We start from the raw sequence: 20590 nt of genomic DNA, 5'->3' as shown, positions 1-20590 counted from the left end.
CTTTAAAGAATAAAAGGTTAGTATCAAGAATGGGAAAGGACAATTTTCTTGTTCCATATAACACCTGATATTTTCACTACTGTAAGGCTAATCTAGATTCATCTAAGTCACACCAATAGAATTTAACTTTTACCCTGAATATTTTTCTCTTGCTATTACATTAATAGATCGTTTACCGACTACTCCGGGTTGATGTTTTAGAAAGGTCTTTTTCAAACCAAGTAGTGATTTGCTTGAAATAACATTCATTTGGAAGAGTGTGGTTCCCAGCTCAATTGCCTCATCCCTCCATCCTTGGAAACCAAAGCCATTGATTAGTATAATGTAAGTCTTTTCATTTGGCTGGCACCCCTTTGCAATCATCTCTTCAAAGACACCAATTGCCTCATCTAATCTTTGAGATTTGCAATACCCAAGCAAAATAATGTTGTAAATGTAAACATTAGGTGGAAAACTGCAACTCTCCATATCTTTTAACAGCACCATAGCCTCATCCACCATTCCACCTTTGCATAAGCAAGAAACTAGTGTACAATATGTGAACTCATTGGGATCAATCCCTTTGTCTATCATTCGCAAAACCATATTCAACGCCTTAGTTCTTTCCCCGATGTTCCATAAAACGCTCAACATTGAATTAAAAGCGCTCACGTCTTGAAGACAGCCGGTTTCGCAGAGTTTCTCGAAGGTGTCAACAGCGAGATCAGCGTGTCCATCTTTACACATTGCGGAAAGGATAACGTTGTAGTTGAGTGTGTTGGGCGAGCAACCATTAGAAACCATTTCGTCCAAAAGATCGATGGCCAAATCGAGTCTCCCCTCCTTGCAGGATGCTCTAATCAAGGGAGTGTAAACGTATGTATCGGGCGTTATCCCAATCTCCACCATGATCTGCAACAGCTTCATTGCCTCGTTTAGCTCCCCATCTCGGCACAATGAAATCAACAAGATGCTATAGGTGACCACGGTTGGCTCACAACCCGTGGACAACATCTCCTTCACTAGCTTCTCCCTGTCATCCCAATTCCCCCTGTCCAACAACGCCCCCAACAAAATGTTATATGAAATCACATTCGGTTTGCAGCCCCGGGCTGGAAAACTCCTAATAAACTTATACGCTTGATCCAACATGCCTTTACCACACAATCTTATGAGGACTAAGTTATAAGTCTGTATATTTGGCTGAACTCCTCTAGCAACCATCTCTTTTAGTAGCTTCTCCCCGCCATCCCCATCCCCGCTATTCACCCACGCCCTCAACAAAGTATTATACGAAATCACATCCGGTCTACATCCCCTAGCCGGCAAACTCCTAATCAACTCATACGCGTGATCCATCATACCTTTTCTACACAACCCTTTAAGGATTGTATTATAAGTGTATATGTTCGGTTCAAGTCCTCTCGACAACATCTCGTCTAGAAGCTTCATCGCTCCCCCAATGTCCCCTCCACGGAGCGTAGCCTCCATCAAGATTGTGTATGTCACAACATCTGGCTCACAATTTCTTTCTTCCTTCATCTGATCCAAAACCTTCAAAGCTAACCCTAATTTCCCCCTGCCACAAAGACACTCTATGATTATGGTATAGGTAATAACATCAGGGGAAATACCTCTAATTCTCATCCTATTCAACACCCTATTAGCTTCCCTAACCCTATTCATTTTACAGAACCCAGTAATCATAGCATTATATGTAACCACATTTGGCTCACCAAATTTCTCCAAAAGCTCCATCACTTTCACTGCCTTTTCTGCTTTCTTTACTGTAAAAAACCCCTTAATTAGCCTTGTACACACAGCCACATCTGGCTTGTACCCCATCTTCACCATACATTCAAGAACATACAGACTTTCATCAAAACTCATTCTTGTTAAATCGGGTTCTATGAAATCATTTAGATGCATCAAGGTATGTGTATCTTCTGGAGAAGCCTTAATGCTCTGTGGATTCACGGTGGGGTTTCGGTTCCTAAATTCATGTTTTTTGCATTTCACTATAGAGCTGCTGGGGTGCTTGTGATTTGTGGTGGGTTCAAGGTTCTTGAAAAAGAGTGGGGTGCGAGTGAGGAGCTGATTGGACAACGAAATTGTCATTTGGTTCGTGTTTCTTGGCGTTCAGTGTTCATAGAGAACTGGATATGATTGAGCAAAATGAATGGGAAGAAATAAAGAACCTGAAACTCTTGTGAACGGAGCTGAAGATGAAGAAGAAGAAGACGAAGGCATGCAAGTCTGAAGTTTTTCTTCAAACATCCATGGCACGTTATCCAGATAATCGTGGGTGTAAACAAGTGAAGATAAGGCCGCGAATGATCACGTGCTAGTCACGTGGTAAATTTTGTCAGCAAATTTTTTTCAATTTTTTTTGAATGATAAAGAAACCGCACTATTCGATGGTGGTAAATCCTACCTTGTGAACTTAAGCAACAAAGTACCATAACACGAAAATTTAAGTTAAGACTCGAACCAACGAGGTAAACTAGCATAGGCCATACTGCCATAGATTGACCATAAGTGATCAACTCAAGTGAAAAAAATCAATAGACGTGCCGGCCGGCACATGCGGGCGTAGGCTGTGCGCGAAACGCGCACAAATGTGACTTTCTTCGCTTTTCACTTTCAAGGTGGGCCCCACGAAATACCATTCTTGCTGTGCATCCCCAATTTTCTCTCTCTTACATTCTCTTTCCTCCACCTCATGTTAAACCCCACAAAAAACTAAGACAAAATTATAGATGGAGATGCTCTAAATCCTTTTAACTTTACATAACTCATAGGAAAAAATATAAAAAAATGTAATTAGACCCCTAAATTTTATACATCTAGGACCCAATAATATTTTCACACAAAGCCTGGCGATGTTCTTGTGTTGTTTTTTAACTGTAAAAACATATAGCATGGAGCTAATAACAAAACAAGAAATTCACAGCCTTTTGCAGCTCTTTATCATCAGAAATGCATCTCAAACTCTCAATATCTTCAGCATTGTACAAAGCAAGAGAGGCTTAGGTGAAACCAACTTTTGCAGCTGTCTAAAGAAGGATAATCAGAAATCTCAAGTAGAGGGGAAAGGGAATGAAACCTGCCCTTCTTCATTGGATCTTTAAAGAATAAAACGTTATTTTGAAGTACCAAGAATGGAAAACGACTTCTTCAAACCACGCAGTGATTTCTTTGAAATAACATTCATTCGGAAAAGTGTGGCTCCCAGCTTGATTGCCTCGTCTCTCCATCCTTGCAAACCAATGCCGTTGATTAGTATAATGTAAGTCCTTTCGTTTGGCTGGCAGCCCTTATCAGCCATTTCTACTAGGATACCAATTGCCTCGTCTGATCTTTGAGATTTGCAGAGCGCAAGCAAAACGCTGTTGTAAATGTTGACTGTAGGTGGAATACTGCAACTCTCCATATCTTTTAACAGCACCATAGCCTCATCCACCATTGAATATTTGCTTAAACATGAAACCAGTGTACTATACGTAATCTCGTTGGGATCAATCCCTTGGTCTATCATTAGTGGAACCACATTCAAGGCCTTCGTTCTTTCTCCATTGTTCCATAAAGCACTCATCATTGAATTAAAAGCACTCACATCAAGAGGACAACCTGATTCACAGAGTTTCTCAAAGACGCCAATAGCAAGATCAGCATTCCCACTTTTACACATTGCAGAAAGGATAGTATTGTAATTCATTATTCGTGAGCAGCCATTCGAAATCATGTCATTCAAAAGATCGATAGCCAAATCCAGTCTTCCCTCCTTGCAGGATGCTCTAATCAATGGATTATAGATAAATATATTGGGTGTTAACCCCTTCTCCACCATAATCTTCAATAGGTCGATCGCCTTGTTTAGTTTCCCATCTCGGCACAATGAAATCATCAAGATGCTATAGGTAACCACATCGGGCTCACAACCCGTGGACAACATCTCTTCCACTAGCTTCTCCCCGCCATCCCAATCCCCCAGGCACAATGATGCCCTCAACAAAATATTATATGAAATTACACTCGGTTTGCATCCCCTAGCTGGCAAACTCGCAATAAACTTGTATGCTTGATCCATCATGCCTTTACCACACAACCCTTTAAGGATAGCATTATAAGTGTATAGATTTGGCTCAAGCCCTCTAGATAACATCTCGTCTAGAAGCTCCATTGCTCCGTTAATGTCCCCTTCAACGAGCATAGCATCCATCAACACCGTGTATGTCACAACATCCGGTTTATAATTTTCATCTCCCTTCATCTTATCCAAAACCTTGAAAGCTAATCCTAGCTTCCCCCTGTCACAAAGACTCTCTATGATTATGGTATAGGTAACAACATCAGGCGGAAAACCTAGGGTTCTCATCCTATTCAATACCCTGTTAGCTTCCTCAACCCTATTCATTTTACAGAATCCATTTATCAAAGCATTATAAGTAGCCACATTTGTCACACCAAATTGCTCCAGAAGCTGCACCAGTTTTACTGCTTTTTCAGCTTTTTTTACTCTAAAAAGCTTCTTGATGAGCTTTGTACAAAGAACCATATCTGGTTTGTACCCAGTCTTTAGCATACATTCAATAAGATACAGACTTTCTTCATGATTCATTCTAGTAAAATCATCTAACTGCGTTAGGGTACTTATATTTTCAGTAGAAAGGTTAACACTATGTGGATTAAAGGTGGGGTTTTGGTTCCTAAATACATGGATTTTGAATTTGAGTACAGAGCTGCTGGGTTTAGAATCTGTAGTGGGCTTGAAGAGGGGAGGGGTTCGAGTGATGAGGTGATTGGAAAATGAAATTGTCATTTGGTTAGGGTTTCTTGAGGTTCAATGTTCGTAGAGAAATGGATATGAATGATTGAGCAGAATGTAGAAGAAACCTGGAAATGTTGTGAAGGGAGCTGGAGGAGATGAAGGCGGCATGGAAGTTGGAAGCTGTGTTCTCAGAATCAATCTTGCTGCTCTTCAAAGAGACCATGGCGGGTTATTATACAGATGATCGCGGGTGTAATTTTGTAAAGATAAGGCTACGAATAATCACGTGGTAACAACATTGTTTTCTTGGGGTGCAACAGAGGCGAAATTCGAGCTCTCACACAGGAAGGAGTTAAATGCACATGTGTTTAGTGTTTACAAAAAAAAGGTGAAACTTCATCAGTGTGACTATCAGAATTTGATTTTACGTCCGTGGTGTAATTTGTCACCTAATAACGTTTTCTTCTCTAGACAAACCCAACCCAATTGTTTTGAATTTTTGAGAAGTTTTTCACAATGGAATTTTCAACATTGAAAAAAAAAAGTCTAAAAGTCAGCGTAGTCTAACGTTTCCAACCTTTGGCTGAAAAGGCACACACCTAATGGGCGCAAGTAAGCCTAATTCGGCTTGCTTTCTTCTTCTTCATTTGTTTTCTTGTCATTTTCTGACAAAAACCCATATTAACAAAAGAATTCATTTTATATCTCTCCTCTCTCTTGTAATTATGGAAAGAAATTTAGTGATTATCTTAATTATAAAGTTAAAAGTTTATATACTTCTTAGAATAAAATTTTTAAATTTAAACTACAAGAATATAGGTTGAAATTACTCGTAGCTCATTATGGACCTAGTCATGAACATCTAGCTTGGAGAATCGAGACTAGTCCTAAATGACACCGGTCCATGACTCCATGGTCACTCTCTAATTAAAGATAATTGTTACAAGGAATAAGGGTCAAATAGACCACTGAACTACACACGAAACTGTAATTAGACCATTGAACTCAAAAATAATGCAATTGAGTCCCTGAACTACACAAATTCATGCAAATTAACCCAAAGTGACTTGTTTGACTTAATCTTCCGGTTACCCACTTTAAAAATAATATTTTAAAATAATTTTAATTAAAATACTTAATTAAAATTAAATTTAAAATTTAAAATTAAAAAAAAAAAGAACCCAATTGACTTGTTCTGTTTGTTATTATTTTTTATTTTAATTAATTAATTTATTTAAAATTATTTTAAAATATTATTTTTAAAGTTGGTAACCCGAAAATCAAGTTAACAAGTCACTTTGGATTAATTTGCATGAATTTGTGTAGTTCAGGGACCCAATTGCATTGTTTTTTAGTTCGATGGCCTAATTACAGTTTCGTGTGTAATTCGGTGGCCTATTTGACCCTTATTCCTTGTTACAAATAGTTTTCCATTCAGTGGATCTTTGCCCTCAATTTTGGTTTAATCACTTTAATGTACATTGTGCCATGCAAGATTTCTTTATGCAACACATCTAAAAGTTTGGCTTGTAGCAACTGTTATGGTTCATTTAAAAATTAAAAGTGACTATCATTGCAGGTTTGCAGGTACAAATATGGTCATCAGTTCATGACTGGCCTTATACAATATTAAGTATCGCATGGAGCTGAACACAAATGAGACAATCCCAACTAAGTTCACGAGACATTTGGCTTGATAATTACAAGGTTTTAAGTTCAACTCTTCATAATGCATTCTTCATCCAGAACGCAACTTCAGTAGCCACTGTGATCACAAATCTCCAACTACCACGATAAAACCCTCATAAGGCGTTCTTCACCGCCCCGAATGCACATTCGGGTAGCTGCTACGATCACAAATCTCCAACCACCACAATAAGAATTAAAAGAGAGCCCTAAGGGTAAAGAGGAAGCTAGGAGAACAAAACCTGTCCTCTTTCATTGGATCTTTACAGAATACAAGGTTATTGTCAAGAAACATGAATGGGAAAAGTCTTTTGGAAACCAAGTAATGCTCTCTTTGAAAAAACATTCATTTGGCAAAGTGTGTTTGCCAGCATGATTGCCTCATATCTCCATCCATGAAAACCAATGCCATTAAGTAGAACACTGTAAGTATTCTCATTTGGCTGGCAGCCCTTTCCAGTCATCTCTTCTAGGACACCAATTGCCTCATCTAATCTATGAGATTTGCACAACCCAAGCAAAACGCTGTTGTAGATGTTAACCGTGGGTGGAAAACCGCAACTTTCCATAACTTCTAACAGCGCCATAGCCTCATCCACCATCGCGCATTTGCTTAAACCAGATATAAGCCCACTATATGTACCCCTGTCGGGATCAATCCCTTTGTCTATCATGTCACAAGCCAAATTCAAAGCCTTTGTTCTTTCCCCGCCTTTCCATAAAGCAATTATCATCGAGTTATAGTGACATACGTTTAGAGAACAACCCGTTCCACAGAGGCTCTCGAAGATGTCAATAGCAAGATCAGCGTCTCCATTTTTACACATTGTACAAAGGATGTTAATGAAGTTCACTATATTCAGTGAGCAGCCATTCGAAATCAAGTCATCCAAGAGATCAATGGCCAAATCTAGTCTTCCCTCCTTGCAGACAGCGGAAATCAATGGATTATAGGTAAACTTATTGGGGGTTAACCCCTTCTCCATCATAATCTTCAACAGGGCGATTGCCTCGTTTAGTTTCCCATCTCGGCACAATGACATCATGAAGATGCTATAGGTTACCACATTCGGATCACACCCCGTGGACAACATCTCTTTTAGTACCTTCTCCCTCTCATCCCAATTCCCCCTCTCCAACAATGCCCTCAACAAAATATTATACGAAATCACAACCGGTTTGCACCCCCTAGCTGGCAAACTCCTAATCAACTCATAAGCTTGATCCATCATGCCTTGTCTACACAATACCTTAAGGATTACATTATAAGTATAAATATTCGGTTCAAGCCCTCTACCAAACATGTCGTTTAGAAGCTCCATCGCCTCGCTAACGCACCCTTTAACGAGCGCAGCCTCCATCAAGATTGTGTATGTCACAACATCAGGCTCACAATTCTCATCTTCCTTCATCTCATCCAAAACCTTCAAACCTAATTCTAGCTTTCCCCTATCACACAATGTCCTTATGATTATAGTATATGTAACAACATCAGGGGCGAAACCCCGGGTTCTCATCCTACTCAACACCCTGTTAGCTTCATCAACCCTATTCATTTTACAGAACCCACTAATCAAAGCAGTGTATGTAATCTCATTTGGCTCACCAAATTGCTCCAGAATCTGCATCACTCTCACTGCTTTTTCCCCCTTTTTGGCCCTGAAAAGCTGCATTATGAGCTTTGTACAAAGAACCACATCCGGTTTGTACCCAGTCTTTACCATACATTCAAGAAGATTCAAACTTTCGTCATGATTATTCATTCTAGTAAAATTGGGTTCTTGGGAATCATGTATCTGCATTAGGGTGTTTATGTTTTGGGTAGAAAGATTAGCACTTTGGGGATTCACGGTGGGGGGGTTTTGGTCCCTAAATACATGGGTTTTGAATTTGAGTACAGAGATGGTGGGCTCAAGATTCTTGAAGAAGAGAGGGGTGCGAGTGAAGAGGTGATTAGAAAAAGAAATTGTCATTTGGGTTAGTGTTTCGTGATGTTTGAAGATGGGTCACAGAGAAATCAATGTGATTGAGGAAAATGGAGGAGAAGAAATGAAGAACCTGATTGCCTGTGTATTATCATCCAGATATTTGTGGGTGTCAAGATAAGGCCACGTGCCAATCACGTGGTAAAAACATTTTAACATTGTCCTTAAAACTGTTCTGTTTTATGTTTTGTCTCAATGGTTGTTTCGGGTTTCTTAGCCAATGTTTTGTCTCAACCTTTAATTTCCACTGTTTTCCTCGATCTTAGTTTCTAACATTTTATTTACAAACTTTTATACTAATGTCTACAATGAGAAAGCAATTAAGTATAAGGAGAAGAGCAAATATTGCATTGGAGCTAATCACAAAACAAGAAATTCAAAGCTTTTTTGCTGCTCTTTATCAACAGAAATGCATCTCAATATCTTCTGCATTCTACAAAACAAGAGAGGTTTTGGTGAACAACATATTTGGCATCCTTGGAGAATCAAAACTCTTGAGATATCAAAACAAAGACAATCACTCACAAATCTCCAACCACCATTACAGAAGAAGAATGAAACCTCTCGTTTTCCATTCGATCTTGAAACAAAAGGTTTCTAAATTCTAAGCATCATTGAAGGTAAAGCTCATCCGAGACATTGATTTCTTCGAAATAACATTCATGTGGAGAAGCGTGGTTGCCAGCTCTATGGCCTCGTTTATCCATCCTTGAAAACCAATGCCTTTAACTAGTATAATGTAAGTATTTACGTTTGGCTGGCAGCGCTTTACAGTCATTTCTTCTAGGATATCAATTGCCTCGTCTAGTCTACGAGATTTGCACAGCCCAAGCAGAACGGTGTTGTAAATGTAGACTGTAGATGGAAAACCGCGTCTTTCCATCTCTTTCAACAGCGCCATGGCCTCATCCACCATCTCGTCTTTGATTAAACAAGATATCAGCGTACTATATGTAATCCTGTCGGGTTCAATCCCCTTGCGTATCATTTGACAGACCACATTCAGAGCCTTAGTTCTTTCTCCGTTGTTCCACAAAGCAACCGTCATGGAATTATAAGAGCACACGTTTAGGGGGCAGCCCGTTTCATAGAGCTTCTCGAAGATGTCAATGGCGAGATCAGCATTCCCGTTTTTACACATTGTAGAAAGGATGGTATTGTAGTTCACCATGTTGGGTGAGCAGCCATTCGAAATCATGTCATCCAACACATCAATGGCCAAATCTAGCCTCCCCTCCTTGCAAAACGCAGAAATCAATGGATTATAGGAAAACGTATTGGGGGTTAACCCTTTGTCCATCATAATCCTCAACAAACGAACTGCCTCGTTTAGCCTCCCATCTCGACACAACGACATCATGAAGATGCTATAGGTAACCAAATTCGGATCACAACCCGCAGACAACATCTCCCTCAAAACCTTCTCCCTATCGTGCCAATTCCCCCTGTCCAACAATGCCTTCAACAAAATGTTATACGAAATCACAACCGGTTTGCAGCCATTAGCTGGCAAACTCCGAATGAAGTCAAACGCCTCATCCATCATGCCTTCTCTACACAACCCTTTAAGGATTACATGATAAGTATATATAGTTGGTCTAAGCCCTCTAGACAACATCTCATCTAGGAGCTTCATTGCTCCACCAATCCCACCTTTAATCAGTGTAGCCTCCATCAAGATATTGTATGTCACAACACTAGGTTTACAATTGTTGTCTTCCTTCATCTGATCCAAAACCTTCAAAGCTAACCCTAATTTCCCCCTCCCACAAATACTCCCAATCAATATATTATAGGTGACAACATCAGGGACAAAACCTCGGATTCTCATCCTATTCAACATCCTGTTAGCTTCCTCAACCCTATTCAGTTTACAAAATCCACTAATCAAAACATTATATGTAACAGCATTTGGCTCCCCAAATTGCTCCAGAATCTGCATCACTTTCACTGCCTTCTCAGCTTTCTTAACCCTAAAAAGCCCCTTGATGAGCTTTGTACAGAGAACCACGTCGGGTTTGTACCCGATTTTTACCATGGATTCGAGATGATACAGAGCTTCGCCATATTTCCCTGCCCCGCAGGACCTATACAGCGCTCTCTTAATGTCGGCTTCTTTGAAATCGTTTCGCTGCGATAGGGTATTTCTGTTCTGGGTAGAAAGCTCGAGTCTTTGTATAGGGTTTCGGTTCCTAAATTCATGGGTTCTGCATTTCACTGCAGAGGTGCTGCGGTTAAGATTTGGAGTGGGTTCGAGTTTCTTGAAGAAGAGAGGAGTGCGAGGGAAGAGGTGATTAGAGAAGGAAACTGTCATGGGGTTAGTGTTTCTTGATGTTCAGTGTTCATGGAGAAATGAAGCACCTGAGAGTGTTAATTGCGAGGAGATGAAGGTATGGGTGTCGGAAGATGAGTTCGCAGAATCTATCTCCGTCGCACATCATCCAGATGAAGATAAGGCCACCGATAACCACGTGGCGTGGCAGAAACATTGCATATTATCGGACGTCCTAATGTTGGGGAATCTGTGTTTTTTAATCGGTTAGTAGTTAGCATGAGATTCTATATGGCTATGCCCCTCTTTGTGTTGCATAAATACTTTATCAGTCAATTTTAATTTATTTGATCACTATTAATTATTTAACTTAATTAAATATGTTTGATTAATTAATTTTTCGTAACAGTTTATTACTTCAAAATGTTAATATTCAAAAAGCTGCTCAAAATATTTAGATAAACTTTTTGAAAAAGTCATCTTGTATGTATTCAGCTATCAACTTACACTTAATTTACCAAACATCTTTCAGTTAATGCTATCATAAAACAGTAAGAGAGCAATACCCCAACCAAGTAAATGTTAACTTAGTAACTACAAGATTTTAAGTTTGTCTCTCAACTAACAGGTACAGTTTATTAGTATTCTTGGTTAGAGCAAGGCTGGAGGATTTTTATCCATTGCTCGAGTATTAGCTGCGAGTTTTCATCAAGAAGCGACAAAAAACACGAAACATTTTTGTACTAGCCAGGCGCCAAGTTGAGAGAGCTGTTCGACCATAGTACTAGTCTTGTTTTCCGCAGCTGTTCTCTGTAATTTTCTTCTGCTAGAGCTGAGCTGAGGGAATAATAGCAAAAGGATGAGATGGCATTCACCACAGGCTTACAACAACAGAAAGAAGTTAACTCCTCAAGAAACTAAATCACTGAAACTTTCAGATACTTCATATGGAACAAGCCGGCAATGCTATTATCATATTCGTAGCAAAAGAAGTAAGAGACATGAAATAACTCTTTCTCAATAATATGCCTCTTATCTCTCAGCTCTCAGTGAGCAGACCAACCTCAAAAACCGAAAGTATTGCACTTGTAAGTTTGAGCAGAGAAGCAAAAATATGATAATATCTAGCCATTCCAATAAGATGGATAGCACATTTTTTTTAAAAATCCTAGATAGATTACAAAGAAGAAACAGAAATTCCACAAAACCCAGCGGAAAATATTCAAAGAAAAAGTAAGGGAAAGCAGAAAAATTAATGCCTGAACAAACAAACAAATCCAAAAAAAAAAAAGGCAATTTTGATCAAAGAAGGATCAGGCAAGTTACCTGATTGGATGAAGGTGACAATACGGGAAGATGTGTGAGGCTGGACTGTGGAGGCAAGTTTAGATTTGTGAGGCGTGATATCGAGAGAAAATGCTAGCAAGAGGCAGAAGTGCATAGAGGAGTTGAATCTGAGGCAATGAGAAATGAATAGAAGCCAGGAATGAAACTTTTGAATTGTTCAGGGATTTGAGAACTCCCAAAAAAATCAAGCAAGTTTTTCACTTTTATTTCAATTCTAGACCCCCAAAAGTTATGAACCAAACAACTCCAAATGGTTTGTATAGCCGCCTAAGTATCAAGAATGGGAAAGGCCATTTTCAAACTAAGGAGTGATTTCTTCGAAATAACATTCATTTGGAAAAGAATTGTTGCCAGCTCAATTGCCTCAACTCTCCATCCTTGAGAACCAATGCCTTGAATAAATCGCATGTAAGCAGTTACAGTTGGCAGACAGCCCTTTCCAATCATTTCTTCCAACACATCAATTGCCTCATCAAATCTATGAGTTTTGCACAACCCAAGAAAAACACCATTGTAAGCAATTACTGAAGGTGGAAAACCACAACTTTCCATATCTTTTAACAGCTCCAGAGCCTCATCCACCATTGCACCTCTGCATAAACAAGATATCAGTGCATTATATGTAATCATATTGGGTTCAATCCCTCGGTCTATCATTTGAGAAACCATATTCAAAGCCTTTGTTCTTTCTCCATTGTTCCATAAAGCACTTATCATTGAATTATAAGCACTAACATCCAGAGCACACGTTTCACAGAGTTTCTCAAAGACTTCAATGGCGAGATCAGCATTTCCATTCTTACACATTGTAGAAAGGATGTTGTTGAAATTCACAATATCTGGCGAGCAGCCATTTGAGATCATGTCATCCAAAAGATCAATGGCCAAATCTAGTCGTCCCTCTTTGCAAAATGCAGAAATCAACGGATCATAGGTAAATTTACTGGGAGTTAACCCCTTCTCCATCATAATCTTCAACATGCTGATTGCCTTGTTGAGTTTCCCATCTCGGCACAAGGAACTCACGAAGATGTTATAGGTAAATGTATGTGGCTCGCAACCCATGGATGACATCTCTTTTAATAGCTTCTCCCCGTCATCCCAATTCCTCCTGTCCAACAATGCCCTCAACAAAATATTATAAGAAAATACATCCGGTTTGCACCCCCTGGCTGGCAAACTCCTAACGAACTCATAGGCTCGATCCACCATGCGCTCTCTACACAAACCTTTAAGGATTGCATTATAAGTGTATATATTTGGTTGAAGTCCTCTAGATAACATCTCATCTACAAGCTTAATTGCTTCGCTAATCCCCTCTTTAACGATTGTAGCCTCTATCAAGACCGTGTATGTCACAACATCTGGTTTACAATTGTTGTCTTCCTTCATCTGATCCAAAACCTTCAAAGCTAATCCTAGCTTTCCCCTATCACAAATACTTCCTATCGTTATATTATAGGTAACAACATCAGGGAAAAAACCTCGGCTTCTCATCCTATTCAACACCCCATTAGCTGCCTCAACCCTGTTCATTTTACAGAATCCACCGATTAAAGCAGTATATGCGTGCACATTTGGCTCTCCAAATTGCTCCAGAAGCTGCATCACTTTCACTGCTTTTTCTGCTTTTTTTACACTAAAAAGCCCCTTAATGAGTTTGGTACACAGAACCACATCTGGTTTGTACCCAATCTTCACCATATACTGAAGAAGATACAGAGTTTCGTCATACTTCCCTGCTCCACAATACCTATTTAGCCTTCTCCTAATATCAATTTCTTTGGAATCATGTAACTGTATTAGGGCATTTCTATTTTCAGTAGAAACCTTAACACTTTGCAGATTCGTAAGGTTTCGCTCTCTAAATTCATGCTTTTTGCATTTGATTACAGAGCTGCTGCGCTTATAATCTGTAGCGGGCTCAAGTTTCGTGGAAAAGAGAGGCGGTCGAGTGAAGAGCTTATTAGAAAACGAAATTGCCATTTTGATTAGGGCTTCTTGGCGTTCAAAGTTCACAGATAGAAACAAATATCATTGAACAAAATCTAAGAGAAGAAATAAAGCACCTGCCATTCATGTGAAGGAAGCGGAAGGAGACGAAGCCATCGAAGTCGAACATCGTGTTTTCAAACAGATAAATCCATGGCATTCCATCGATATCATCGTAGGGATAAAGACGACAAAGACGGTTAATCACGTGGCAAGGACCGTGCATACAATCTTTTTTAGAGTAACTATTACAACTAGTATTTGCCTATACCAGCTATACATACTTTTGAAGCACAAAGAGTTAATACATCACTGGAATTAATACAAGTTACTTGATATAGTAGGTTTCTCAAGCTAACTCGAACCCTGCCAAGGAGAATGTAAACCGCGAGTCTCAAGAAACTTAAGGGCTATTTACCAAAATGAAAAAATGGAAAATTTTGTGAAAAAACAGAACATTTGAGAAGTAGAATAATGAAAAATGGAAAATTCAGAGTCACTAAATCCCTTGCCCTCATCCACAAAGGCAAAATTTTCTTCACCCTTAAGTCTCACACTCTAGTCCGACAGGATAATAGATGAATAAATCACAGAAGTAAATCAAGGTAACTCATTAATCCATTAGGCGCAAGAACCAATGTTGACGAAATTGAAACTCCCACACCACAAGTCCACAACACATTGGGTGAAATCGAAAATTCGACACTACAAATGAGTCCTATCTCCTTATCCACACTCTACTACTTAGGAACTGAGTTATCCGTACCGGCCCTCACTATATCCCATTTTTATGTGTTCAGAAATATATAAATCACACTAAAAAGATTATGTACGAGTACATTAAACTTAATTTGCATAATGTAATGAGCGATTTAGCTATAAATTAAACATAATTTCTAATAATGCATGGTATAAGCAGTGTTTTGACATAACGGGAATTCTTACATTTGTTTACACCTCAAAAAATATTACATTTTTGCCAAAAAATATGGGGCAATAGTTAGTGCAAGACCAATTACCAAACGAAAGCTTGATTCCCTATCCTTGAAATAGCATTCATTTGGAAAAGAGTGGTTTCCAGCTTAATTGCCTCGTCTCTCCATCCATGAAAACCAATGCCTTTAATTAGTATAATGTAAGTTTTTTCATTTGGCTGGCAGCCCCTTTCAGTCATTTCTTCTAGGATATCAATTGCCTCATCTAATCTATGAGATTTGCACAGCCCAAGCAAAACAGCATTGTAAACCACGACGGTGGGTGGAAAACCGTACCTCTCCATAACGTCTAACAGATGTAGAGCCTCGTCCACCATCCCGCCTTTGCATAAACGCGACACCAACGCGCCATATGTAGTCTCGTCGGGATAAATCCGTTTGGCTATCATTTGAGGAACCATATTCAAGGCCTTGGTGCTTTCTCCATTGCTCCATAGAGCGCACATCATAGCACTATAAGTACTTGCATCTACGGGACAGCCTATTGCACTGAGCTCCTCGATGACTCCCGTGGCAAGATCATCGTTTCCGTTCTTGCACATTGCGGAAATGATGTGATTGTAGTTCACTATATCGGGCGAGCAACCATTTGAAACCATGGTATCCACGAGGTCAATGGCCAAATCGAGCCTCCCCTCCTTGCAAAAAGCACAGATCAGTGGATCGTAAATAATTTGATTGGGAGTCACCCCCGTCTCAGTCATAATCTTCAGCAGGCTGATTGCCTCGTTTAGTTTTCCATCTCGACACAAGGAGCTCATGAAGATGTTATAGGTAACCATATTTGGCTCACAACCCGTGGATAACATCTCTTCCACTAGCTTCTCCCCATCATCCCAATTCCCCCTACTCAACAATGCCTTCAACAAAATGTTATACGAATTTGAACGCCCTTTGCTTCTTCCATCCGGCAAACTCCTAACCAACTCGTGGGCTTCACCAAACATGCCTTCTCTACACAACCCTCTAAGGATTGCATTATAAGTGTACAAATTTGGTTGAAGCCCGAGACATAACATCTCGTCTAGAAGCCTCATTGCTTCGCTAATGGCCCCTTTGCGAAGCGTAGCCTCCATCAAGGTTGTATATGTCACTACATTTGGTTGAAGGATGTTATCTTCCTTCAACTCATCCAAAACCTTGAAAGCTAACCCTAGCTCTCCCCTATCACAATGAGTTCCTATGATTATATTATAGGTAACAACATTCGGGCGAAAACCCTGGGCTCTCATCCTATTCAACACCTCCTTAGCTGCCCCAACCTTATTCATTCTACAGAACCCAACAATCAAAGCATTATACACAAACACATCTGCCTCACGAAATTGCTCCAGAATCTGCACCACTTTCACTGCTTTTTCCCCCTTTTTTACACTGAAAAGCTCCTTAATGAGCTTTGTACAGAGATACACATCTGGTTTGTACCCACCCTTCACCATACACTCAAGAATATACACAGTTTCATCATAGTTCCCTGCTCTACAAGAACTATTCAGCACCTTCATAAAATTGGCTTCTGTGAAATCATTAAACTGTATTTCGGTGTTCCTATTGTCAGTAGAAACCTTAATTCTTTGTGGATTCCTACGCTGCCGCTCCCTATTTAGATGATTATTGCATTTGATTACAGGGATGCTGTGCTTATATTCTGTAGTAGTGGGCTTGAAAAAGAGAGGGGTTTGAGTGAAGATCTCAGTAGAAAAATACAGAGACATTTGGTCAGGATTTCTTGGTTTTCAGTGATCAGAGAAACGAATCATTTTTGAGCTACATCTAAGAGAAAAAAACAGTAAAATACCTGCTGTTCTTGTCGATAGAGCAGGAGGAGATGAAGTTGGAGTTGGAGGGAAGTGTTCAGAGAGCTCTGTTGGACATTTGGATATCATCCAGATTGTTTGTATCGATATGAGGTAGAGAAGGAAGTTGAACAAGCAACGAAAAAATAAAAGAAATAAACAAACAAAAAAAAGAGTGAGAAATTCATTATCCAATTTATATTTTTGTTAATAAATAAAACTTAAAAATGTATACAATAGTATAAATATTGTTGTATTGAAATACCATGTTGTCCTCATTGTAGAATGAAATATAGTCTTTAAGCATATTTTTTTTTTGGCCAAAGACCTTGTGGTCTAGTGGCACCTGGTGTCTCGGTTTGAGCCTCAGTGGAGGCAATTGTATACTCAAAAAAAAAAAAGCATACTTTTTTTTTTGGTTTAAATTAGTATAAGCATACCTTGTATCAATATCTATGCCGTATTACTGCATCTTGCAATGGCGTGGTATGAACAACTACTTAAAATAGTGTTGGACTTGTTCATTGTCTTTCATTCTATTCTGCTTGGTTGCTTAAAATTACGAGTAATATTATCATTAACCATGTCCAAATGGTTGCTCAATTTGCGATTGATCATGTACTTATTTATATTTTGATGTCAAGTTTAAATGATTCATCTTATAGTAACTCGAAACTAATGGTTCGAGGATAATCGAATAACATCTTGAGCTTTTCTATGAGTTGAATCTATGTGTCAAATGATAACTTTGTAGCTTTTCAATCCGTGATACAATTTAGATACTTTACATTCAATTGCAAAGAATGTGAACCACACTCTCATATAATTTATGATCCAACTTCTTCTTCTTCTTTTATTTATTTATTTATACTTTTCGTATATTTTAGAAATGTAGTATTATTGTAAAAAATGTGGAGAACTTCGGACAATAAGGAAAAAATGTGTCATTATTATTATTATTTTTTTTTATTGTCATACTATCACAATGAGAGCACCAATATAACAAATTTACAATCATAAACATGATCGGACAAATAACACCTTTTATGTAGGTATTGACTCCAATATCCACATTTTAAGTATGCTACTCAAAAAGAAAATTATTAGGAAAATAAAAATATTGCATACATTGTTCAACAGTCTTATTAAAAAAAAATCAGTTCAACCATCTTTATAATGCAAGAGATCATATACATAGTAGTATAATTGTTCTAGCATTTCTTAATTATATTATGAATTACACCCTAATTACTCTTTTCCTTTCACTCGAATCATTTGATGTCGTGGTGTATCATTACCATTAATTAAGCACCATAGTTCCTCATGTTATTTTAGCGTTATAAATGATGTGATAACTTATGTTAGGACATATATAGCATCATTAATTGGTCACTATTACTAATAAATAATTGCATGATATGTCAAACAAGAAAACTATCGTGGTATTCTTATGTTGTCTTACAAGCTATTAATACAATTATTAGTTTATAAGTATACACAAACATATATAAGAAAATTCTACCATGTCAATTCATATTCAATAAGTAAATATATATTACTCAAGGTGAATGAGGAATGCTTTGAGTTTCTACGGGGGTATAAAATCAACCCCGTATAAAGTCAACACTATCTTACACCCTTTTAACGTTGAATTTGTATAATGAGACATGATATCAATCGAAATTATAGATTTTCATATGTGTTATTGTCGATATAATTATTTAATTTATAATAAGACAAACTAATTACCCATTAAAATAAAATTTTAAAAAACTCATATTATTTGAGACAAAGTTTTGAGAGTGGCTTATAATTATGAGAAATTATATTTTACAGGTAAGTTATGTTCTAAAAAGTAAAAGTGATATATATATTTAATCATTCAAGTAACTTATTATGAGAAAAATAAAAAATATAGTTGTTTTTAAAAAAATTTATTTAAAAAGTACAGAAATGTTATTACAATATTGCGGTTATTATTCTTTGATGTCGTTATGTTCAATTATGAGTTTAGCTCTAGTTTGAGCACATTGCTCGGTCTATGTCTTGGTGGAGTCTGGCCTCAAACTATATCAGGTGTTAGCTATGTCATATTGCACTTTCGTTCTCCGCGCACTTCCTTGTTCTTCTTCACACAAAAAGCTGTACATGGCTCCTCTCTCGCCTCTCAAGGGTTTCGCCGAGCTTTTATCGGCAAACTCCCATCCTCTGATCTCAAAACATTGAAAATTTAATCATTCATTCATTCATTTCAATCCTCATAGGATTGTATCTACCTCTGCCGATTCATCCAATTGGGAAAGATCCGTGCGAGGAATTTGGCCGGAGCTGCGCGTCGTTGTTTGTATTCTAAGTTGCTATGGCGTGAGAGGTGGTGTTTCGCGTTGCTTGGATGATAGAGGGAGAGCTCGAAGATCTGAGGATTTGGTTTGAGTTTGATTCTGATTTGTGGAGGTCGCGATGGATGTGGATTTCAATGGTGATGTGGCCAGCCTAGACACGGAGCTATTGCTGCTTCCGGACTTTTCTCCATTGGCCATCAAAACGAATGCGTATCTCGTTGAGAAGCTCTTTGATGAATGGCTCTCGGTTCCAGATACGATTACTTTGGTACTTTCTTTGCGTCCATGCTGCATTAAGAATTGAATTGTATTTGGATTGAATCTATTTATGATTGTTTTATATTAATTGAGCATGTGCGCACTCATTTAAGTAGAATGTGCTTGCGGTTTGTAGTAATAGAGATGCTAGGAGCCTAGGAGGTCCATTAAGTGGAGGTAACACCGTAACAGTCTCAAAATGTGAATTGCTATCCCGTGAGAAAGGCTGAGCTGAGAAATGATTGGCAGGAAAGTGAAATCAATTAACGGATTTGCCCTGTTATGGCTCTCTTATCTTGGCCAGCAGTGTTACCTCTTTGTGTGGTTGCTAATATGTAGTACAGTTTTGCTTCTCTATGCTGAACAGTATTTACCACAAAGAATGCAGCACTAAAAAATATGAGTACTATTATTTTGGGATAAATGAAATCATATAGAGTAGAGCTATGAGGAGTGGTTTATGGTGGATGTTAGAAAGCCAACTATGAGAACAATGCAAAAGTATACAGTTGATGTTCTTCTCTTTTATTATTTATTATTAGGGAAAAGATAACATACACCCCAAGCAGTAAGGAGTTAGGGAGTAGGGACAGTTTGTTGTTGAAACTTGAAAGAAAGGTGCACCATCTTTTTTTTTTTTTTTAAATGAGTGCAATGCAAATGTTTATTCTGAAGTGCATGTTCATTGATATTTGAGTCCAGACTCCCTGGTTCCTTTTTAGAAGTTATTTCAAGTTCAGCCCAACTCAACCTCTGTATGACACAAATGCTATCAATGCTTGTACCATTGAAGAAACAAAAGTTACTAGACTAGTAGACTGAATAACCATTTGACAGATGCTACCAGAAGAATGGACAGAATGCTACATTGGATATTTGGATATAGGATCCTTCATTTACATATTTCTTCCCTCTTTCCATCAAAAGCTAGGATCTGGATTCTCATCATTGTATTTGAATTAGATTCCTATTAGTATATACATGGAACTCTAGATATGGATTCTGGTCAGTATTTTAAAACTGGAACCCCTTGCAAGTTGCAATATGTTGGAATGTGACATATCTGTCCTTTCTTTTGGAGTCAAAAGATATTTCACTCTTTTTTTTTTTTTTTTTTTTTTTTTTTTTTTTTTTTTTTTTTTTTTTTTTTTTTTTTTTTTCATTTTT

At 38.2% G+C, this 20590-nt stretch overlaps 6 protein-coding genes across 6 annotated transcripts in view; 1 reads left to right on the top strand and 5 right to left on the bottom strand.

Moving 5' to 3' along the window:
• Position 1: 1 nt before the first annotated feature.
• Positions 2-2267, bottom strand: LOC116011762 (pentatricopeptide repeat-containing protein At3g04760, chloroplastic-like). The gene has a single exon (XM_031251163.1). It carries the CDS (start codon positions 2095-2097, stop codon positions 130-132), a length of 1968 nt encoding a protein of 655 aa, XP_031107023.1. The 5' UTR covers positions 2098-2267; the 3' UTR covers positions 2-129.
• A 530-nt stretch (positions 2268-2797) lies between these two features.
• LOC116012456 (pentatricopeptide repeat-containing protein At3g04760, chloroplastic-like) lies at positions 2798-5069 on the bottom strand. Its single transcript, XM_031251990.1, has one exon. It carries the CDS (start codon positions 4799-4801, stop codon positions 3122-3124), a length of 1680 nt encoding a protein of 559 aa, XP_031107850.1. The 5' UTR covers positions 4802-5069; the 3' UTR covers positions 2798-3121.
• A 1208-nt stretch (positions 5070-6277) lies between these two features.
• LOC116014353 (pentatricopeptide repeat-containing protein At3g04760, chloroplastic-like) lies at positions 6278-8598 on the bottom strand. The gene has a single exon (XM_031254395.1). The coding sequence runs from the start codon at positions 8407-8409 to the stop codon at positions 6721-6723; it is 1689 nt and encodes a 562-aa protein (XP_031110255.1). The 5' UTR covers positions 8410-8598; the 3' UTR covers positions 6278-6720.
• A 150-nt stretch (positions 8599-8748) lies between these two features.
• LOC116012966 (pentatricopeptide repeat-containing protein At3g53700, chloroplastic-like) lies at positions 8749-14211 on the bottom strand. The gene is made up of 3 exons (XM_031252633.1): positions 12311-14211; positions 12020-12112; positions 8749-10756 (listed from the first exon to the last, which is right to left on the bottom strand). The coding sequence occupies exons 1-3, from the start codon at positions 14024-14026 to the stop codon at positions 9026-9028; spliced, it is 3540 nt and encodes a 1179-aa protein (XP_031108493.1). The 5' UTR covers positions 14027-14211; the 3' UTR covers positions 8749-9025.
• Positions 14212-14866: 655 nt separating this feature from the next.
• On the bottom strand, positions 14867-16918 carry LOC116014463 (pentatricopeptide repeat-containing protein At3g04760, chloroplastic-like). Its single transcript, XM_031254523.1, has one exon. It carries the CDS (start codon positions 16740-16742, stop codon positions 15048-15050), a length of 1695 nt encoding a protein of 564 aa, XP_031110383.1. The 5' UTR covers positions 16743-16918; the 3' UTR covers positions 14867-15047.
• Positions 16919-18893: 1975 nt separating this feature from the next.
• LOC116013797 (serine/threonine protein phosphatase 2A regulatory subunit B''beta-like) overlaps positions 18894-20590 on the top strand; it is a 7815-nt gene continuing 6118 nt past the window's right edge. Inside the window, exon 1 of the mRNA XM_031253726.1 lies at positions 18894-19433. Coding sequence (XP_031109586.1) covers positions 19284-19433 — 150 coding nt within the window. The 5' untranslated portion in view covers positions 18894-19283. The remainder of the gene's footprint in view (positions 19434-20590) is intronic.

The sequence above is a fragment of the Ipomoea triloba genome, chromosome 3 (assembly GCF_003576645.1).
Source record: "Ipomoea triloba cultivar NCNSP0323 chromosome 3, ASM357664v1".
NCBI classification, from domain to species: domain Eukaryota; kingdom Viridiplantae; phylum Streptophyta; class Magnoliopsida; order Solanales; family Convolvulaceae; genus Ipomoea; species Ipomoea triloba.
Note: the sequence above shows the minus strand (reverse complement) of the source record. Positions and strands in the feature narration are given on the sequence as shown.